The 19,899-nt window shown below is 36.7% G+C and overlaps 1 protein-coding gene across 1 annotated transcript in view; it reads right to left on the reverse strand.

Annotated features, from left to right (window-relative positions):
- Positions 1–8,271: 8,271 nt before the first annotated feature.
- Positions 8,272–19,899, reverse strand: part of LOC145694635 (hippocalcin-like protein 1) — a 44,660-nt gene continuing 33,032 nt past the window's right edge. The window contains exons 5-6 of the mRNA XM_081771044.1: positions 15,179–15,410; positions 8,272–8,440 (exon numbers count right to left, since the gene is read on the reverse strand). Of these exons, the coding sequence (XP_081627170.1) occupies positions 15,201–15,410 (210 nt within the window). The 3' untranslated portion in view covers positions 8,272–8,440; positions 15,179–15,200. The remainder of the gene's footprint in view (positions 8,441–15,178; positions 15,411–19,899) is intronic.

The following is a 19,899-nucleotide window of genomic DNA, read 5'->3' on the forward strand; positions in this document are numbered from 1 at the left end:
AACACCAGCGTGTTGAGACACATCAATTGAGAAATACTGGTCTAGAGAAAATGTTTCTGAACGATAACTACGGTGAAAAAAATAATTGTGGGTGTTACCTTAAAGCAGATACATCAATGTTTCATAAAACATACATAAACTCAGGACAATGTTTTGGTAAAAAGGCCATCAAAAGCACAAATCTTGCTCATTTGGAAAGCCTATAAAATCTAAAGTACTTGAAACCACAGGATAATGTATCGAAAGTTCGGGGCCAGCTTCATTATGAGTAAAGACATGGAAAAGTAGGAAGATAGGAAGCTTGTTGTAAAAAGAAAAAAATTGTTTTCAACCTAAATTATGTTATTTTTTCCATTTTCCCAACCGTTTGGGCTCCATATTGGGAAGGCGCCCTATATTAAATGAGGGGCTGGAAAGAATACTGATGTAAGTGACATTATTATACTTTTGAGATATAAGCAGTTGCATATTTTTTAGACCCCTTCAGAATTTAGTAGAAACACGTATTCTGTTTAAACAAATATAATTGAATAGCTTCAGTGGTTTGCTATTATATTCTAAAAACAAAGTGTTTTTATTTGCGTAGTGTTCAAACATATATGCAATGTAATTTGCTTTTCAGGGTTCCGCAAACATTTCCGCTCATTGTTACGTTTGCATGCTTGTTTCTCGAACTTTGATGGTTCCTTTACTCTTTCATATTGCGTGTCGAAACGACCTTAGACCATGGGCGCCCGAAGAGGAGGGCAGGGTGGGGCCCGGGCCCCTTCTGGCTCACGAAAATATATACGTAATGTAGCAAACTAAGTATATTAGATACCAGAGATACCAGACGTAATATAGCAACCATGGAGATGGACCCCCTTTAGAAAATTTTCTTCGGGCGCCCCTGTCTTAGACAAATACCTAATATGGGCCGACATGCCAATGGCTGGCAAAACAATGGTCTACAATGACAACATGAGTCCTTGGCTCATTATGTATCTAATATCTTACCTTCTGCATTACGATAATACTCTGGATCCTTGTCAGCATCTTTTGGCCTCTGTTAATACTCGATTTACATCCATCATTACAACCAGTGGCGTATTTACGATTTTGTTTCGGGGGAGCTTTGCTAACTTTTGAGGGGCTTTGCCTGAAAATGTGAAAATTCTGCAAGATATTTTATACACTTTACTATAGTAATTAAGATTTCGGGGGGCTTAAGCCCGGAAACCCGCCCCTAAATACGCCACTGATTACAACATTCAAGATTTCACAACGATCTCTGTGTACCCTACACCACTTTTGCTCTGACACCAAGTACATTTTCTATGAATGATAGTTAACCCAATTCTTTACAGTGAGCAACAGAATGCAGATATCAGTTACACCTTTGTTCCTGAAATGTATCAGGGTGCCATCGACTGATCAAACGTGAAACCCCATTTCGTTCCAGAGAGTCACTTACACCACTGTTCTTTTCAGCCCCTCAAATGAAAACGCAACGTTGCCAGTTCAGCTGGTTTTGTGTGGTGTCTCACAGTTCCACAATACAGAATCTTTAGGAAACGAATTTGAGGTTCCTATGCTTCCCTCAAATAGAAGGATAGAAGTATACTTGTAAAACATTTCTATAAGGATATTATATAGGACTTACTTAAAAAAAAAGCATTATAAATATTAAACGGAATATAATGAAAACTCCAGTTGATAATTAAATATTTTTCCGTTTATAATGGAAAGAAACCAATGGTAATATATTTTGAAGAAAACGTCGTTCAAGTGTCCTTCTCTGCTTTGGCTGGTAAATTTAATTTTGAAAGTCCAATTTAGCATATTTTGCACATGTATTTGTTGTAAATTTGCAATAGTACATTCAATATTCTTTTCACCTTGTGAATTGTTTCTTGCCTTATTCTCCAAGTTCACACTTGAGGTAACCTCGTAAAAAATAATACACAAGTTAAATTTGATGTCTTTGAGTTTTACGTCCCACAGTTATGCCGGTTAGGCTAAAGGAGACGGTGATGATGAGTAATGAATGAAATGGTGGAATGAAGCATGTGGGAGGAAACGGGAGAACCCCGAGAAAACTCACGCACACAGTGTTTGTCCACCACAAAGTTAACTTGGCGAGGGCTGGAATGGAACCCGGGCCCCCAAGCACCAGAGATGAACGCTCTACTACTAAGCCACCGCAGCCCCAAGTTAAATTTGAGCGGCCAGTTCATATCGGTTTCGCAACTGAACGCGTCTGGGGAATTTTTTCACGTAGTAGATCTGGTAAGCTGAGTGGCAAGTTGCACAGTCATGTTAGAGAAATGATTACACCAAGGTTTGCAGTTGAGGCCACAAAATGTGAATCATCGTATTGCTGTACCGTTCACCATTTATTCAGGTATTGATGTAATAAATAAATAAATGCCGATCACACCATTGCTCCAAAATCAACACCATTGTGGCAAGTAGTGTTGCCACGAGACGAGACAGAACCCTTTTAGACGAAACACGAGACGAGACAGACTACTTGTCCGGCCTCGAAAACGAGACGAGACACGAGACGGGACGGGACGTCTCGTGAAATGTCTCGTCTCGTCTCGTGTCTCGAAAATGAAAACGCTGGCGGGAATAGCCAAGATTGAAATTGCCAGTGGTCATATAGATTGCAAAAGGAAAATCCCCTTTATGAGAAAACATGTTGAAAAGCCTTCATAGAAAAGTGTCCTCTGTCTATTGAATGAAACAATCGTTATACATGAGCTTCCAGGAATATCATCCTTAATGTCTTGTCCCCAATTCCCCTTGCTGTAAACTGAGGAATTCTCATTCTTTTCATTTCTGGCTGGAATGATGACAAACAAAATCAAAGACAGGGAAGATTTTTACAAGGTCAAGAAACCGAACTACCACCATCATCTATTCGATTTGAAAACTGGGTAAGGTCTACAAGCATTACAGGCTGTAGTTGAAAGTTCTGGCTAAGATGGCGGAAGAGAACAGAACAGACTACACTTTTGTTTATTCTCTGGTGGCGGTATTCTTTTTGCTATATGAACCGAAAACGGCAAATGAAGTATGTCATCTTGCAACTAAAATTTTGTCTTCTCTCTCTCTCTCTCTCTCTTTCTTTCTCTCTCTCTCTCTCTCTCTCTCTCTCTCTCTCACACACACATACACATAAAAACACACTTTTACCATTTTACCAATCGCTCGCTTATTATACAGCAGTTATGTTGTAAAATTCACCTCTTCGTTTGGAAGCCGGGCGAAGGACAAAGAGAGCAAAAATATTGTCGACGAACCCTTCAAATTGTTTGCTTTCAGCACATTTATGGCACTAACAATACCACTGGAGGTGAAGAGGTTTTACAGGGGGACCTTCCTTTTGTTACGCGGAAATGTTTGATCTGACCAGAGTGCGAAATTGCCCTCTGTTTCCATGTTGAGAGGAGGGGAATACTTCCCTTTCCTAGTGAATAATATTCATTAGGACCTGAATTATCTTCAAAAATGGTTTCTTACAGGCGCATAAAACCTTTCGAACTTGATAAATGTAAAGAACATTTGGTATAATATGCATGGAACTCCGTTGAAAGCAGAAAATATCATGAGAATGATCAAAATTCGAACATTGAAGAACATAATTAACAGAAAAGAAATAGGATACCCAAACCATATTTTTAAACCTGCTATAAAATGTATATCCTATATTTTTACTAATTCTTTACTCCCATGAAAGTATTCTGGGGAGGATATTTTCTCCAATTTTTTCAGACTGAAATCCTTTTATCCCGTACGATTTCCCACCCTGACACAATACGATATATATACAGACACTATAAAGCAAGTGGGTTGATAGTATACGGTAGTGTCGGGGATGGTGACACCTTTACATCGAACTTTGCTTGTCGTGTAAACATTATTTGACATTAGTGTCTCCATCTTCGACGTACCTATGAGCAATTTACTGTATATTCGTGTATTGAAACTGGTGAAACAAATTTCAATGTTTCAGGATGTAAAAAAAAAAAAGCCAGGGTCGACAAGCCTCAGACAACTAACAGCAGAGATATAATATCTTGTAAACTATTTGTCCTTGCCTTGTGAGCTTATTTGAATTTATTTTTAAGACCTTTAGGCAAGTTTGGGCGAATGGATGATGATGGGGAAACTAGTGGAATGAAGAAAGTAGTAGGATACTAGACAACTTTGAGAAAAAACACACATTCGAAAAATGAAATGAAATCTTTGAGTTTTACGTCCCATGGTTATGCCGGTTAGGCTAAAGGAGATAGTGATGATGAGTAATGAATGAAATTGTGGAATGAAGAAAGTGGGAGAAAACGGAAAAACCCCGAGAAAACCCACGCACACGGTGTTTGTCCACCACAAAGTTCACTTCGCGGGGCTGGGATCGAACCCGAGACCCCAAACACCAGAGGTGAACGCTCTACCACTGAGCCACCGCGGTCCCCACACACATTCAATGTTTGTCCACCACAAAGCTCACATGGCACTAACCGAGATCGAACCGACTACCACATACAGCAGAGGTGAAGGCTTCACGGTGTAACTGTGATATTTGTTGTCTTGTGTGTTCTGGGTAATACTTGTAACTTAGTTGTATCTTGATTAGCATGGTGCAGCCTGCTACATTTTACTTTCGTTCCCATAGTATGCTGCCATATTTTTTACGAGACAATACGAGTCAAAACGAGACAAACGAGACGAGACGAGACGGGACGGGACAGAACTTCTCGAGACGAGACACGAGACGGGACGAGCACATTTTTTCGAGACGAGACACGAGACGGGACATGCTTTGCACGAGAGGAGACGAGACAGCCTGTAGTCTCGGTGGCAAGGAATATAAAATAACGCGTTTAGCGTTCCGATTGGCTCCCCATCCGTGACGTCAAGTGAAAGAACTTTCCTTGGGGCAGTATGCCAACTAGTGTAATTGCGTGTGCAATATTTCGGTTCCGGTGGGGTGGCACTCAGTCGAAAATGTATATTTCAAATACACTTGAAGATGAAAAAATCTTTAGCCATAACCATAAACTTCTTTTTTTCCGATGAGGAATAGAATTAGATTTTTTTTTGTAATGGCAAATGTGAACACTACAACTAAACATATTCATATTAATCAATAGATCTTAGCGACTCTCATCATAGAACTTTTTGTAGATTTCTTTCATTCGACCTAAATAACACGGGTCCTGGTTCGATTCTCGACGCATTCAATCACACACACCCACATACATACATACACACACACGAGAATACCTTCGACAAGAACATGGGCTTTATTATGAGATTTATGCATAGAGTATTTTTCCCATGTCATTCAGAATAAAAAAGTGACTATTAAACAATGCGAATGTGTTTCGAAAAATATCTCATCACGGCTTTAAAACAGGCATCATCATCATCATATATTATGGTTTTTGTTGATGTAGTTCTTCATATAACACGTTGAAACACACTGAGGGACTTGAGTATACAAATTTTCATCTTACGTTGACCAGTCATTATGAAATGCTATGAGAAGCTTCCATCATTCAATATCTCAACTTTCGTTCTTAGATCATGCTCAATGGAATCCAAATAACAAACTATTCACTCAAGACCTGGAAAAGTCATGTTTCATCTTGTTTATACAGTCATCTCCGGGGAAATAGGACTAAGGCTAAATTTCGATGCTGCATTTCTTCGTGGAAACCATTTTTTATGGGAAACTTCTCAGTCTCATCTCATAGTCAACAAGGGGGCGGAGTCCAAAGTTACATGTTTCATCTTGTTTATACAGGCACCTAAGCTTAGCAACTAAGACCAATTCGATTAAAGGATAAACTTCAGACAGTCTGGTACCAAAACCTGTTTCCATAGATATTTACGCTCTTCGCCGGAGAGGGCGGGGGTCCAAAGTAACTGCTCAATACATGTCTACGGTCACATACAGAAGAAGAAAAAGAGGAAAACAAGTTTCATCTTGTTTCTATATATCCATACTCCCGTCCAAGAGTATGAATGCAGCCTATCACCTTGTAACATACTAGTTTAGGCGATTTAGGCTATGGGAACTTTCCCAGTCGCTCAAGGTCAAATTAGCTGAAGTATATTATTCACTACTCCGCTGTCATTAAGTGACCTTTTTGGATTGAGGGAAACTTTGTAAATCAGATGCAGCTTATCATCTCTCCAAATCGACTACTTTGTAAGTATATCATGTGGACCATACATCCTTTGCAATGAACGAAATGTTTATAGTACTGAACACTCATTTTGATTACGTAGTCGAATGACTTGTATACGTTTTTGAATTGTCTTGTCATGCTTATTTGCAACTCACTATTGCACAAGGCTGTCACAGTCTAATTTTAAGAACTCAGTGTTACAAAAACACATACTTCAAAGTTCTGGTGGTATTTTAGTGAACCCTTTATGTCGTTTTCTATCAACAAAACTCATTCAATCTTTACCAAAGGTTGCAGGGTGATTGACCTCCAGGAGGTAAACATGAATGTCACATCTAGTGTGGAGATATTTGGTTCCGAAGTTATTTCCGATGAAATTCACGTTTGAAATCAGTGAAATAAAGACAATCACAAAAACGAGATTGATGGAACTTATTCGATTTTATGACGAAATTTGATAGTACAATGATATAGTTTAATAAGATTAATGTGATCTGAGATGTTATCGCTCATAAATCTTTGATTCCCGAGTTATTGTCCATCAAAGTTGGAGTTTGGACTTATTTCAGTCCAAACCACAAATTTAATGGTCAATAACTCGAAAACTATGGACTTGCACACCACGAGAGGTCATATGCACATTAAGCATATTTAGCTTGTTATGATTTACCAACATTTCGAATGTGAAGCACGAGTTATTGACCTTCAGATTTCGGATATGGACTTAAACTTGTTAGGGGAAGTAAATGCGTGTTCATTTATATATGTATTAACAAAACAGGTTAAGTTCCAAATTTGGTCGTCCGTTACTAGCACAATTTTGAAAATTTATCGGGAAGAAATGGATAATTTGCTTGTTTGTGTGTTTGACAATATGTAAGGAGAGCGGAAGTTGTGTTTATTATTATTTATAAGCGATTGCAAACATGGATCCATTTGGCTAGTGGAGGGAATTATTTCACGCAAGATTACCGCATGGTTAGATTGTGGGAAAGTAACAAGCCTTTGTATTCTGAACATGGTTGCGTGTGTACAGAGACGCTCCAGTTAGTATCCTTACGCAGAGACGAGAAATTACACTCTATTAATTTTAACAAAATAGGTCCAAACGTCCCTTACCCTAAGCTAACCCCACCCTACCCTACCGTACTTATCCCTTCGTTACTCTACTCCGCCCTACCAGATTCTATTATACCCTTTCAAATCGGTCCTAAAAATTTATGATTTTTACATTTCCGTAGCTGTTATTACGCTTTATTGTCGAAAACCAGGAGTACGATTTCGGAATAAGTGCCTACAAAACTCACACGACCAAAGCATTAAGTATATTAAAAATGTTATCCAACATGGCCTTCAGTTGTAGCAAGCCATCATGGCCTTCAGATGACAAGTTATCAAGACAGATAACGTGTCTGATGAAAGCAACTATGCATTGCCAAAGCAAGCACAAGTGTTTTTAATGTATTCAGTGCTTTCCTCGGTGAGTGATTTATGTTAAATATATCCAGAACTATAAAAAAGTAATATTCCTCAAAATCAATGAAAGACGATTTAATCAGCTGTAACGAAACTGACTAATAAATCTAATAATTACAACGTAACACAAGTTTCTTAACTAAATTTGAAAACGCTCAATTTGAAATAACAATGTGAAACATGTTTAATGTGTGTTATCGACATCCGTTCCAGTCAGACAATCAAGCTAACAGAGTTCATTGGAGAAGCAATGTTGTTCACAAATGTTGCACCATCTTTCAGTGTTGTCAGACACTTGATGTGAAATGTTCTGTACCTTCTGGCACAAATCGCCTGTTAACTAGTTACCACAATCATATTTTTAGTTCACAACTTTTTAGTAGTAATTTTAGTAACTTTTCTTAATTATTTCAATTTTTTGGTATTGTTTTAAGGAGCTGTCTTAGTTATGTGAACAAGGTTTGTTTTAATCCTAATTGTTAACATTTTTTAAAAATTTATTTTCTAGAAAGCTATTGCTAAAATAAATTTGAGATTTTTACATGCTTTTTTTGACAGCCAAATTACTTGATTTTCTTAAAAAAATACATATAAAATGATCATAAAAGTGTCATACATATAGAAATATTGTTTATTAATTTGCTCTATTTACAGTTACCATTTATTTTACCTGATCATAAATTCATGATGTAATAAATTCATGAAGTAAGGTTTAAATCTCTGTTTGAGTTAGTACCGGAACCACTTCTCCAATTTGCGATCATACTTCAAATATTAACGATCTAGAATGTAAATAAAAAAAGGAATATCGTAAGATTAAAATAAAAAAGTAGGTCTTATACAACAAACAATAAACAACAAAACAAACAATCATACTAGGTATTTTGTAACAAACAAAACGGAACAGGAGATTGATATTGAAATACGTGGCGCATTATAAATCCCAGTTTATCAAGAAGTTACTAGAAAAAAAATAGTTCTCAAAAAGAAAAGAACTGCAGATGTTCATGGCCCCAGAGAAGACGTCACTTTCTACGGCCCGTCCATCTTAGAATGGGAATGAAATTGCACATTTAAAAAAAGTAATACGAGGTAGTTTTTAAATTATACACATGATAGTATAAAGTAAAAATATTTTAAATTATGACTATAGTGTTATGGTACTACTCATCTGAGGCTCTTGGTTCGATTCCATGGACAGACCTTTGGATTTATGTTATCTACTTCATTGGATTATTTTTTGTTTTTCCATAGTCATGATTATGTAGTCTCAAGTTTCCTGGAAGCATTCCTGTATACCTTTTTGTTTTATTAAAAATAAGTGCAATAGTACATTCCTTTAACCACAATAATGAGTAAACATCCTTGCGCGATCTGTTAACTTTCTACTTTTGTCTGGCTACGTTTTATTTCTTTGCCGTGTCACCGTTCTGCGTTTGAGGACATTGCTCACACATCCAGCGTATTTGTAAATACTTTAAGCACTCTTCTAGCTTTCTCAATTGATTGCTTTAGCCACAAGATATTGTCACGTAATTACATCGGCGTTTATTTCCATGTTGGAATTTGGTGTTTACTCCTTTCTGCTGAGGTTTAGCTTCGTACTTGGGTTTCCTCAGAGAACTACAATTCAGGATCATGAGGTGATTTCCTCAGTTTTTTAGGCCTACGACTCACGAACGAATTGTTATACTTGACGTCACGAACGTGTTGTTATGAGGAGGTCAGAATATTATGAATTGACCATATATGGTATTGAGAAGGACAAGAGGTGTGGTTTATGCTTCTGTCCGGCAGACAAAACTGGATGATTGGAGTATATTGGTGAACTACAATTGGCAGTGGCGTATTTACGATTTTGTTTCGGGGAGGGCTTTCCTAACTTTCGGGGGGGAGGCTTTGCCTGAAAATGTGAAAATTCTGCAAGATATTTTATATACTTTACTATAGTAAGATTTCTGGGGGGCTTAAGCCCGGAAGCCCCCCTAAATACGCCACTGACAATTGGTATTGTCAGACGAACAACAAGGTTGACAGAGAGGTGAGTATGAACAGTCATCTGTTGAAGAAGGTAAAGCAAAACGTCGAAACATATAGTTACAACGCCAGACAAACACTTTCTATTCTATCTTTCTCCTACCCTCAACTGCTGCACTTTAAAATATGAAATTTGTGTTCGAGTATAATTTTTCATCACCTATGAGCTACATTTCCAATATTTATAGTTTGGTAAAGTTGTAAGGTTTTAATATATATCATTCTTAATCCAACTCTTAAAGCTGGTGGTGGAGAAAAATAGCCTGAGTTTGACGTCTATTGATCACTTAATGACAAAAGAGATAGGCTAAATAAAGCTGAAGACAACAACAAGTTGGTCCTGCTCAATAGCGCACTGTATATAATTTATTTTTTTAATAATAAATTGGAAATTTTATTTCAACTTGTGATATCAATATTTTTTTCATGTAGTAACTAAAGTATGTAAGCTAACTGGTACGAACAGCCAGTGATTTTAAATTGGGGGATGTGCATGCTTGGTTGTTGCCTCTTTCTCGTAACTGGATTTTTTTACTTCTTAGAGTTTCTCAGTCCCCTTCTTAATACCGACTAAACACCGAAACAAAAATTATCTTGGCATTTTAAGTGTTCTAGTAAAACACATGTTCTCGCATTTTTGCCTAACGTAAAGAGGAGAGTAGAGGTATAATGCCAAGTTTCTTTCGCACTTATCCTAAAAGCTATGAACCATACTTTGGAAAATGGTCATAAACAACGATAATAGAATTGTTGGTCGTGACGTTTTCGGAAAATGTGGTTCATGTATAATAACCGTAGGTATTAAATTTCAAACAAATAATGGTTCGTTTGACCATCAAGAGTCCAATTGAAGTCCTCGATACCTGGACTGTAAGTGGAACACTACACATTAAAAAATACATTTAGACTTCTTTGCAGACAGAATTTCAGACTATCCGTTTATCTAATTTCGAGGAAATTTAATATTGCGTCTTTGTCTATTTCGTCCACATCTACATCGTTCATCTTCACACTTTCTTCTTCGGAAACAACTTTTACAATAGCCTAGTGATGTGCCGCTGCCGACCCAACCTATCTTCTAAACTTCTCTTTTGGATGAGTGACTGAGTCGTGGCTATTCTCTATTGGTTCTTTGGGAACCGTGACACTTCCAGAGCCGTGATTTTTCGAGAACCGTCTCGAACCGCACTTTTACTGTACGATCTTGGTTCAGCCAGTTACTGTTGCGGAACGGTGGTTTCGGTGACTCCCACTGAGCAGCTTTTAAGGTCAGTTCAATCTGTAAGTGTGCCTTACCGTTGCGTATGTACTGTGTATTCTCAACGTGAATGAAATAAAATAATAGCAACAAAGTAAATGTTTCAGACATTTGATTTAGCAATTGGATCCACAGTGATGCTTCATATACACTACGAAAAGTAAATTCGTAAACTTTTCAAGAACAATTAGAAACGAATTTGCAAAGTGAAGATTAGGTCCAGTAAATAGAAGTCCATAAGAGCCGGTTATTTCCTTTCCCCTGGATATTCTCTTTTAATAGGGGATAGACATTTTTTTATTGATTAAGTAATAAATGGATGTATGTGCAGCAGTGAAGAGAACTGATAAACCACTTAGTGTTTGTTCATGCATTAAATAAAGGTACGTATTATCACAATTCTTAAGGGGGTGATACGTTAAAATGAGCACATAATTAAAACAAATCCTTAATAAATACAATTAATTTTTAATTATATTTTATAGTAAGGGAAAATCAATCTTTACTACGACTTACTTCATTATTTTCTGTATGATAGGTAACTCAATCTTAAATATTTAAGGTCTACTTAAGGGTATTTCAAGATATGTTGTGTAATACATTTAAAAGAAACTTGCGGTTCTGATGTATTGCATTGGAAACGGAATTCCCGTAACTTCTACACTGGGAGTATATTGGAGCATTTGAATATATTTTAACTGTATAGCCAATCAGTGGCTCGGAGAAAACCCACCAAGCTGCAATATTTTTTCGGTGTCAAATATTCATTCGTACTTAACACAAGGAGCCCGAAATGCATTTGATTTTGTAGAGTATAACTATCTTTATGCTGTCTTACATGCAAATGGTTTTGATTCACGCTTTATTGATAAAATTAAACATTATATCACAATGCAAAATCCCAGCTCCATATTAATGGTTACTTTAGCTCACCCATATCTGTCAAGAGAGGTATATGACAACGTTGTTCATTATCAATGTTGTTATTTGGCTTAATTCTAGAACCTTTATTGCAAAGTTTGTCCTTTTTCAATTCCCACATTTACATGATTTTCAAAACATTGTTTTGCTTTCGCCGATGACGTCACAATCAGTTGTACGACTGTTGCTCAGGTCAATTATGTACACAAGTGCTTAGTAAGCTATTGTAATGCTAGTGGAGCAAGTATTAATGTCAATAAAACGAAGAGTTTAAACTTTAATAATTGGACTACTGTCAATAAAGGGTTGACTATCTGTCACTCAGGAATTGTGACGGAACTAAAACTTTTAGGCCTTAATTTTACGAGTAGTCTCGATCTCGACTCTGAGACAGTCTGGACTCCAATAATCAATAAAATCAGGACAGTTGTTCTCCGAAATCGTCATCGACACCTGAATTTACTACAGCGAATATGCTATTTAAATACTTATATCTTCTCAATTATGGTATACAGCACAAGTATGGCCCCTTCCGAACATCTTTGCCCAAAATGTGCAATCGATCATTGGCTGGTTTCTTTGGTGTTATTATTTCTTCAGAGTTCCATAGGTAGTAATGGTGTTACCAGTAGACAACGGTGGCCTTGCTTTAATTAATGTACGACTAAAGTGTAAAGTATTATTTTTATTACGTAGCTATAAATTGTATCATTTTTCCAATAGTCATACACAACAATGGCTACAATGTTGGACGCCCACCCTCCCTGCTCCAAATCCACCCAACGTTCCTTTCCTTCAACAAGCACCCTTATATGTACCTAAATTCGTCATAGCCTGGAGTTATATATCTAAACATGATGAGATTAGAGAAATCTGTTCTCGTGGTCTTTATCTGTATTTTTTTTTAAAAAATGGCTTCTACTACAACTACGATACAAGTGCAGCAGAAACATAATAGTTGTAACTGGAATCGCATATGGTTTAATATTCATGGAAACTTTCTGCCGACTTGCGTACGTAGTTTATGGTATAGTGTTGTGCATGATATTCATGCTACTAATCAACGTTTGTTCGACATCCATCGCCTACCGCATAATGCATGTTCCCACTGTGGCCACCCCGACACCCTTCTCCATTGATACACGTCTTGCGAGCTAGTATTGTCTGTGTGGTTAAAACTGTGCTCTCCTTGCTATCGTATGTCGGACATCTCCACACCACTTTACCCCGGATATTATTACCTTACCCGATTATCATTGGTACCCTCCAACCCGCAATAATGCTGTCACTTGGCTAATAGGACATACTTATACTATATTGATTCCAGTCGCAGTCACATAAGTGTCACTGAATATCATGAATTCTTAAAACACACCAGGTGGAAAACTTTTGGTATGGTACCTTTCCAAAAGACTTTCGCAAACTTTCTGACTGCCTCAGTTTAACATGATGTGACTACTGTAATATCCGTAAAATAATATTTGTAGCACCACTAAATTTCTATATAATATGTCTGTATTTTACAAGTTCTTGTCTAGTTTAATAAGCTTAAACAATGCATTCTGATGTTTTGATTGGTATTATTCTTAATATACTTTTGATGTTCCGATATCCTACTTGTATTTGCCGTCTATCTCTTATGCCTAAATGACCAATTTCTTTCCTGTCTGTAAGTGCACTTGGAAAATAAACATGTTTAAAAAAAGTGGGCTAGCGCTATATGCTAGTATCGAATATCGCTTTTGGCATGAGTTCATTTTTTTTACATTTTTATAACACTTTTGTGCAGATAAGTAGTAGTAGTAGTAGTAGTAGTAGTAGTAGTAGTAGTAGTAGTAGGAACGGATTAGAAGCCCCGCAGGGCTCGTTTTGTTTCCCTTGTACTCCATGATATAAACTTTATGACTAACTTAAAACAGCTGGCTAGGATAGCGCGTAAAACAGCTGGCTAGAGTTGCGCGTGAAAAATCGTTACTCTCCCAAACGGCTCATTAAGAAAATCACTTGTTTTTATCAATAAAGTTGTATGTGCAAAGTGGACTAAATACCACATGACATTACGTCAGGACCGAACGGTACAACTTCAATATAAATTTAACTACATCCCAATGAGGCAAGGAAGCGTGTGACTACCTTTCCCCCTTCTGGTGCGTCCGACATCTTCCCCTCCCCACTTCTTACTCTCCTTTTGGTTTCTAACGTCATTGTTTCTAAGAGCTACCAGAAACCTCTAGGTAAATGGTGGAAAAAACAGAATTTATGCATTATATATTACGTACAATGGCAAATGAGTATTACTTTCATCTTATTTTAATGAATAAGTGTTATGAAACTTAAAAAAAAGTAAAGTTTCTTTAAGTTTACTAGACCGCTCACTAGCACGCTCGGCTACGACGACCGATAGTATCTGGCGTTTGACTTGTGCTATATGTATATTCGGCAACTTCGGGTAACTTCGGTAACTTCAACCAATCAGAATCGTGTATTAGGTCCTATGGCTAGGGTCAAGCGTGATTAAAATAAATGCGTGCGGAAGATCCCACTATTTCCTTCAGCAATAGCAAAGAATGCCTAAAGCGTGCTTCCTTATCCGTTAAGCAATCTTGAAGAATTTTGTTAGGAAGGTGAACCGAGGATATTAAGATTTACGCGACGCACAGGTTAATCTACGTTTTTTGTTTGTTATTAGAATTACCATATTGGCCAACATAAAATTGCATGGAACTGCAAACTGATGTATTGAAATTGAAGCTTGATATTGAATTCTATAAAACGGATTACCGTCTTTACTCTGCAGGTGTGTTTGCTTTATCTTTCATTAACATAATAGATTATTATTTAAAAACAGAAACGTAAGGAGAGTGTATTTGTAGTGTTAGGCCTTTCTCTCCCCTTAGTTGCTTATGATGGGGTAACATACTTAAAATCGTGGATTTTAAGAATTGTTCTTTCTGGAGAAGAGGGGCCGAAAAATGATCTCATTGCAAGGGGCGGAAAATTGCTTAGGGCCGGCCCTGTTTGTTCGACCGTTATATCACTAATGAAAGTGAAAAATTATGAAATGAGAATGTAGGAGGAAACCCACGGATACGATGTCGCTCACCCCAAACTCACATTCCTGGAATCAAACTAGGTACTTCCCCGCACTCTTCCCTCCACTAGGTACAACCATTATTCCACCGTGTCGTACTTGCTATATTATGTATATATCATGATTCTACAACAAAGAAAGTACACATAAAACATTAAATCAAATTGTAAGATTTATATTTTCTTTTCAATGAACTAAAACTAAAACTCTTACCTTAAAAACAAAAATGTAGTTTTTACATTATTCCTAAAATATTAGCGTTTACTTGGAACAGTGACAGCATTTCGGGATCTCTTCTCGCAGACACAACGAACTCGCCAACGGACACTTGCCCGTTTTCATCCTTCTCCATCCTGTCGTACAGTCGATCTCGCAGACTCTCCATGTTCATGTTAGGAGGAAGGCTATAGCTGGCGTTTGCAAAACTATTGACTGTATGCGTCGCCTACGTTCAGAGATAAAACATAAATAACTTTATGTAATAACATAAACAGCATCTTGAAGAAAAATACTATTGCGCGGCCAACAAGAGATGGTCTCTGACGTTTCTTACCACATGCGGTGGGACATTGCAACCCCTACTTTGATACTAGTGTTACCAACCATGATCACTCTGTCTTATACCATTAATTAAATTGATACTACAGTTGCACCGAAAAAAAACTTGACACGCGAGTAGTGGTAATGTCACTGCGAGCTGTCAGAGACGTTTTCTTACTGGACGCACTATAAGATGTGCTATTAAGATACTTAATTTTTAGCATTCTCAAAGGTGTAATGTAATCATGTGCATGACATAATCTTGTGGAGAGACACGGTTTATGTTACAAATAAAATATGTAAATCTGAGGTAATACATGGTACCTTCAATAGATCTATGTACAATTTATAGAAATGGAAATATCACTGGTTTATAGCCTGATCAATACACACTGAGAAAAATGTAGGTGGCGTACTTAAAAAGATAGGTTACATGCGTAATTCCTGTAGTTTTTGGACTTAACGTACAGCAGACGTATAACTGAAAACTCATATTTTATAATACTTTCTATATAAGTGTTCCATCTATACGTACTTTCCGTATGAAACAGTGTAGGCGGTCAGAATCTCACCTACAAATGGACATATATAACATATAGCGGACGAAGGTAACATAAGTATATGCATGTGATATACGGGAAACTGTTAGATGTCAGACATCCTGCAACAGCATGATGTAACATCTAAGCGCAGTGCCTATGTAGCATACGGTAACGTATGCTCCGTACTGATTTCTATAGTAAGCAAGAGGATACCGTATATTTGTATATACAATACACCGCTGTCCGGAGAACGGATTTTTCTCTGTGCAGGCAAGATTTAGCGAATTGACGTCGCCAACTTTGGCAGTTTAACTACTGATCTATGATCAACCGTATTTCTCAACGTGTAAGACGCACTTATTTTCTTAATTCAATTTAAAGTTAAAAATACTTTACTATAACCGGGCTGTTTCGAGCATAAAGCATTGAGCTGTGTGAGATAAAACTATGGGGGGTTAATTCCGTTCGAGTCCGTTCCTAATGTGGTGTAAATCACAGTCGAGAAAAACAAGTTATATATTTTTCAATACTTTTTCATACAGGTTGACGAACCAGAGATTTATTTATTCCTTTATGTTTTTGAGTTAGAAGAGACCAGAAATTTCAACCTAACAGTAAAATTTTAAATATTATTCTATGCTAGGCGACTTTTGTAAGTGAGTAGATTATAACAGAAATAGGTTAAGAGGAATTTAACCACAGTTTCATTATTAATATAAAAGACTGTCGTAAATTTTTGGGGCCCAGTCAGTACGGTGGAGAGGCAGAGCAATTATTTTTCAAAAATCTCCATCATTCAAAAAATAAAAATAAATCTCTCCTGCTCATCAAAAATTAAATCTTCTGATCTCTTCTACTAAATATTAACACAAATAACAATCCTTCTCTTTATCTCAAAATATAAATAATTGTCAAATTATAATTTTTCAATAAAAATATTTCAAAATTCTTACCATATTTTTACTTAAAAATATATAAATAAAACAAATAAAATAATTAGGAATAATAAAATAATGTGGAATGATGTTCACTTTCCTTAGGACTATGGACTGTGCAAATGTTTCACTGATTGGTGGTCGCGAACCTACTGGGCCCCGTGTAAGTATGCCACTAACAATCACTGATCCATTCACCAAGCCAATCGTCCCCGGAAAATGGAACTCAAATTTGCCCAAAGAAGATGGTCCCAGAGTATCCTCCAGCACAACCCTGGGATAATATTTTTTGTTTTGATACGTTGTACTTGTAAAATGATCGAAAACGTTTTTTCCTGTTTTGGCATCTGTCTCAGGGTTTTCGATTCTAGGGGTGGCAACGGACTTCCTAACACCCTGTATATTTATATAACTCGCACAGTACATGCATTCGGAAAAAAATTTTTACAGGCTTCCTAATAGGCTTCCTTAGTGCTTTCGATTGGTGTATAAAACATTTTCCACTTCGATATATAATCTTCCTCTGTTCCCTTATAGAATGACCCAGGACACCATTTTTACGCCTTGGATGGGAAACACTATTATATCCGCCATACTCGCCGCACATTGGACCATCCGATTATCACCTGTACCATTCCTTAGCCAATCACGTTAGAGGACGCTAGTTGAAATCCCTAGTAGAGGTGCAAAATGCACTTTATACCTTCTTCGCTTCACGGCCCACCAAGTTCTACCTCGATGGAATCCATGACCTTCCAGAACGTTCGCAGAAGGTCGTCGTCGATGCCGATAAGGACTATTTTTGATCTTTCAGGTAAGTCTTAGGTGACATATTGATGTTCGAAAGTGGTGGATGAAACAGCGATAGAACTTTCTTGGTTACCTTTATAGTCTGTGTAGCAAAATATTAGAAATAAACAGAGTGCAAATAAGCCTTGACTTGGCAAGAAGAAGAAGAAGATAAAATTTCTGCATGTCTAGGGAAGATCATAAATATAGCCAAAACAATCTTAGTCTAATAACCAAGTCCTTGGTGTTTTGTGTGTGTGTGTGTGTTTTGTGTGTTTATCAGTGTAGTGTACTAAGGGAAATGTAATGGTGTAGTTGTAGTATTTCAGTGTTTCATGGTGATCTAAAGTAGAAATATGAAGTGCGGAGGACCGTGTAAAAAAGTAGATAAAAACTGAAATGCGGAGGACCGCCAAAATTAGCAAAAATTAGCAAAATTAGGAAGTCTATAGGTACAGTAATACAGGTGAAAACCAAGTGTTATTAATAAGTATAATAGAATAAGGTTTAAGGTGAAAAACCTAATAGTCATACAGGTAATGAACTAAAAAAAAAGAATAAATGAAATGAAATGAAAATAGAAAAGTCAAATTCAATTCATAGAAAATTCATACAGGTGAGATCACCTATGTTAGACATGTTGTATTTGTAGTATTATGAGTACTGTGTATTTGTAAATTGTGTTGTATCTATGTTATCATGTATGTATTAAAAATGTTTCTCTTTTATTTCCAGAATAAAGGATACGCATATAAGAAGAAGAAAACTAAGACCTGAGATAAGCATTTTAGGACTCAGGTCATAAAAGCCCCACCCCCTAGCACTTGGGTATACAAACGAAAAGAGGGATGAGATAAACAAGAAAAAGAGAGAGATTATCACAGAGTTCGGGGCAGATGCGTCTGCTGGTAAGTCCGTAAGAAAACGGCAAGAGCAGGGGTAGTGGAGGAAAAAAAAAACCTTTATAGTAAACAAGGCATCGCTGAACCCAATGTAAGTGCAAGGACAACAACCTTAGATTGACAGCCACAGTGTACAGGTTAATGATGCCAAGGCCAGATCCCCGAGGCAAGACAGAGGCAGTGAGTGACATTTGTTCAATATCGAAGGTTTGTAATAGGAAGTAATTGCCAGGAGACAACACAATGTTACGTGAAGCTAACAAAAGTACGCCAAATCTGATGCAAGGTAGAAAGATAAGCGATAAAATAAAAGTGAAGTAGAAAGTACAAACAGAAGCAGTTTTCACCACAAGGCTTGATCCTGCTGTTACATGAGAAGAATTAACAAGTTTTATTCAAGACAGAGTCCACATTGAAACAACAAAATGTGTAAAATTGGAAACAAAGTATAAAAGCTATTCTTTGTTCTATGTTTGTGTCGCGAGAAACAACTTTAATGTTATCTGTAATTATAATAAATGGCCTGAAGGAATAATATTTGCTGAGTGTTGTGGCAAGTAAAGGAAGGATGTTGTAAATTTAAGCTCTGAGTAAATTACATTATAAACAAGCAATTAGATAATGTAATTTTATTATATCACCAAAGTGGTCTTAGTGGTAAAAGAGTCAGTTTTTATCGTCAATGTTAATTGTTATGGGTTATGATATAATATACATGTCATTATAGTCAAATTATTAATGTCCAACAATATTCCAGTGCTTTTAGAAATACATTATCTCACCTAATTTGCTACCCATTAGATTATTGTTACTGACTGAATAAGATATTAATTGAAACGAATCTTATTACTTCGTGGTAATTTCAACTGTCGAGACATAGATTTCGTTAACGAAACAGTAAAAAAATATCCATTTTCATCTTAAATCAAAAACTGATAGAATTTCAGAGTAAGTCTCACTACTGTATTTAAGCTATAACAGTGTAACCAACCACGATTCTCAATTCCCTTATAATGTCTTGAATCTTGTTTTAACTAACATTAGCAATTGTTCAATATGGTTTAACCCTAGAACGCAGAACATGGGTCAAAAATGACCCAGCAGTAATTTATGTATAGATTTTTGTCTGCAATATTTGTTGCACAGTAGTTGTTCTCCGTGACATCTTCTATTGGTTTGTTTAATACATAAAAATAATGTATTTAAGTTTTTGGTTTTGTATTTAT

The sequence above is a fragment of the Thermobia domestica genome, chromosome 9, assembly GCF_964235325.1.
Source record: "Thermobia domestica chromosome 9, izTheDome1.hap1.1, whole genome shotgun sequence".
Lineage (NCBI taxonomy): Eukaryota > Metazoa > Arthropoda > Insecta > Zygentoma > Lepismatidae > Thermobia > Thermobia domestica.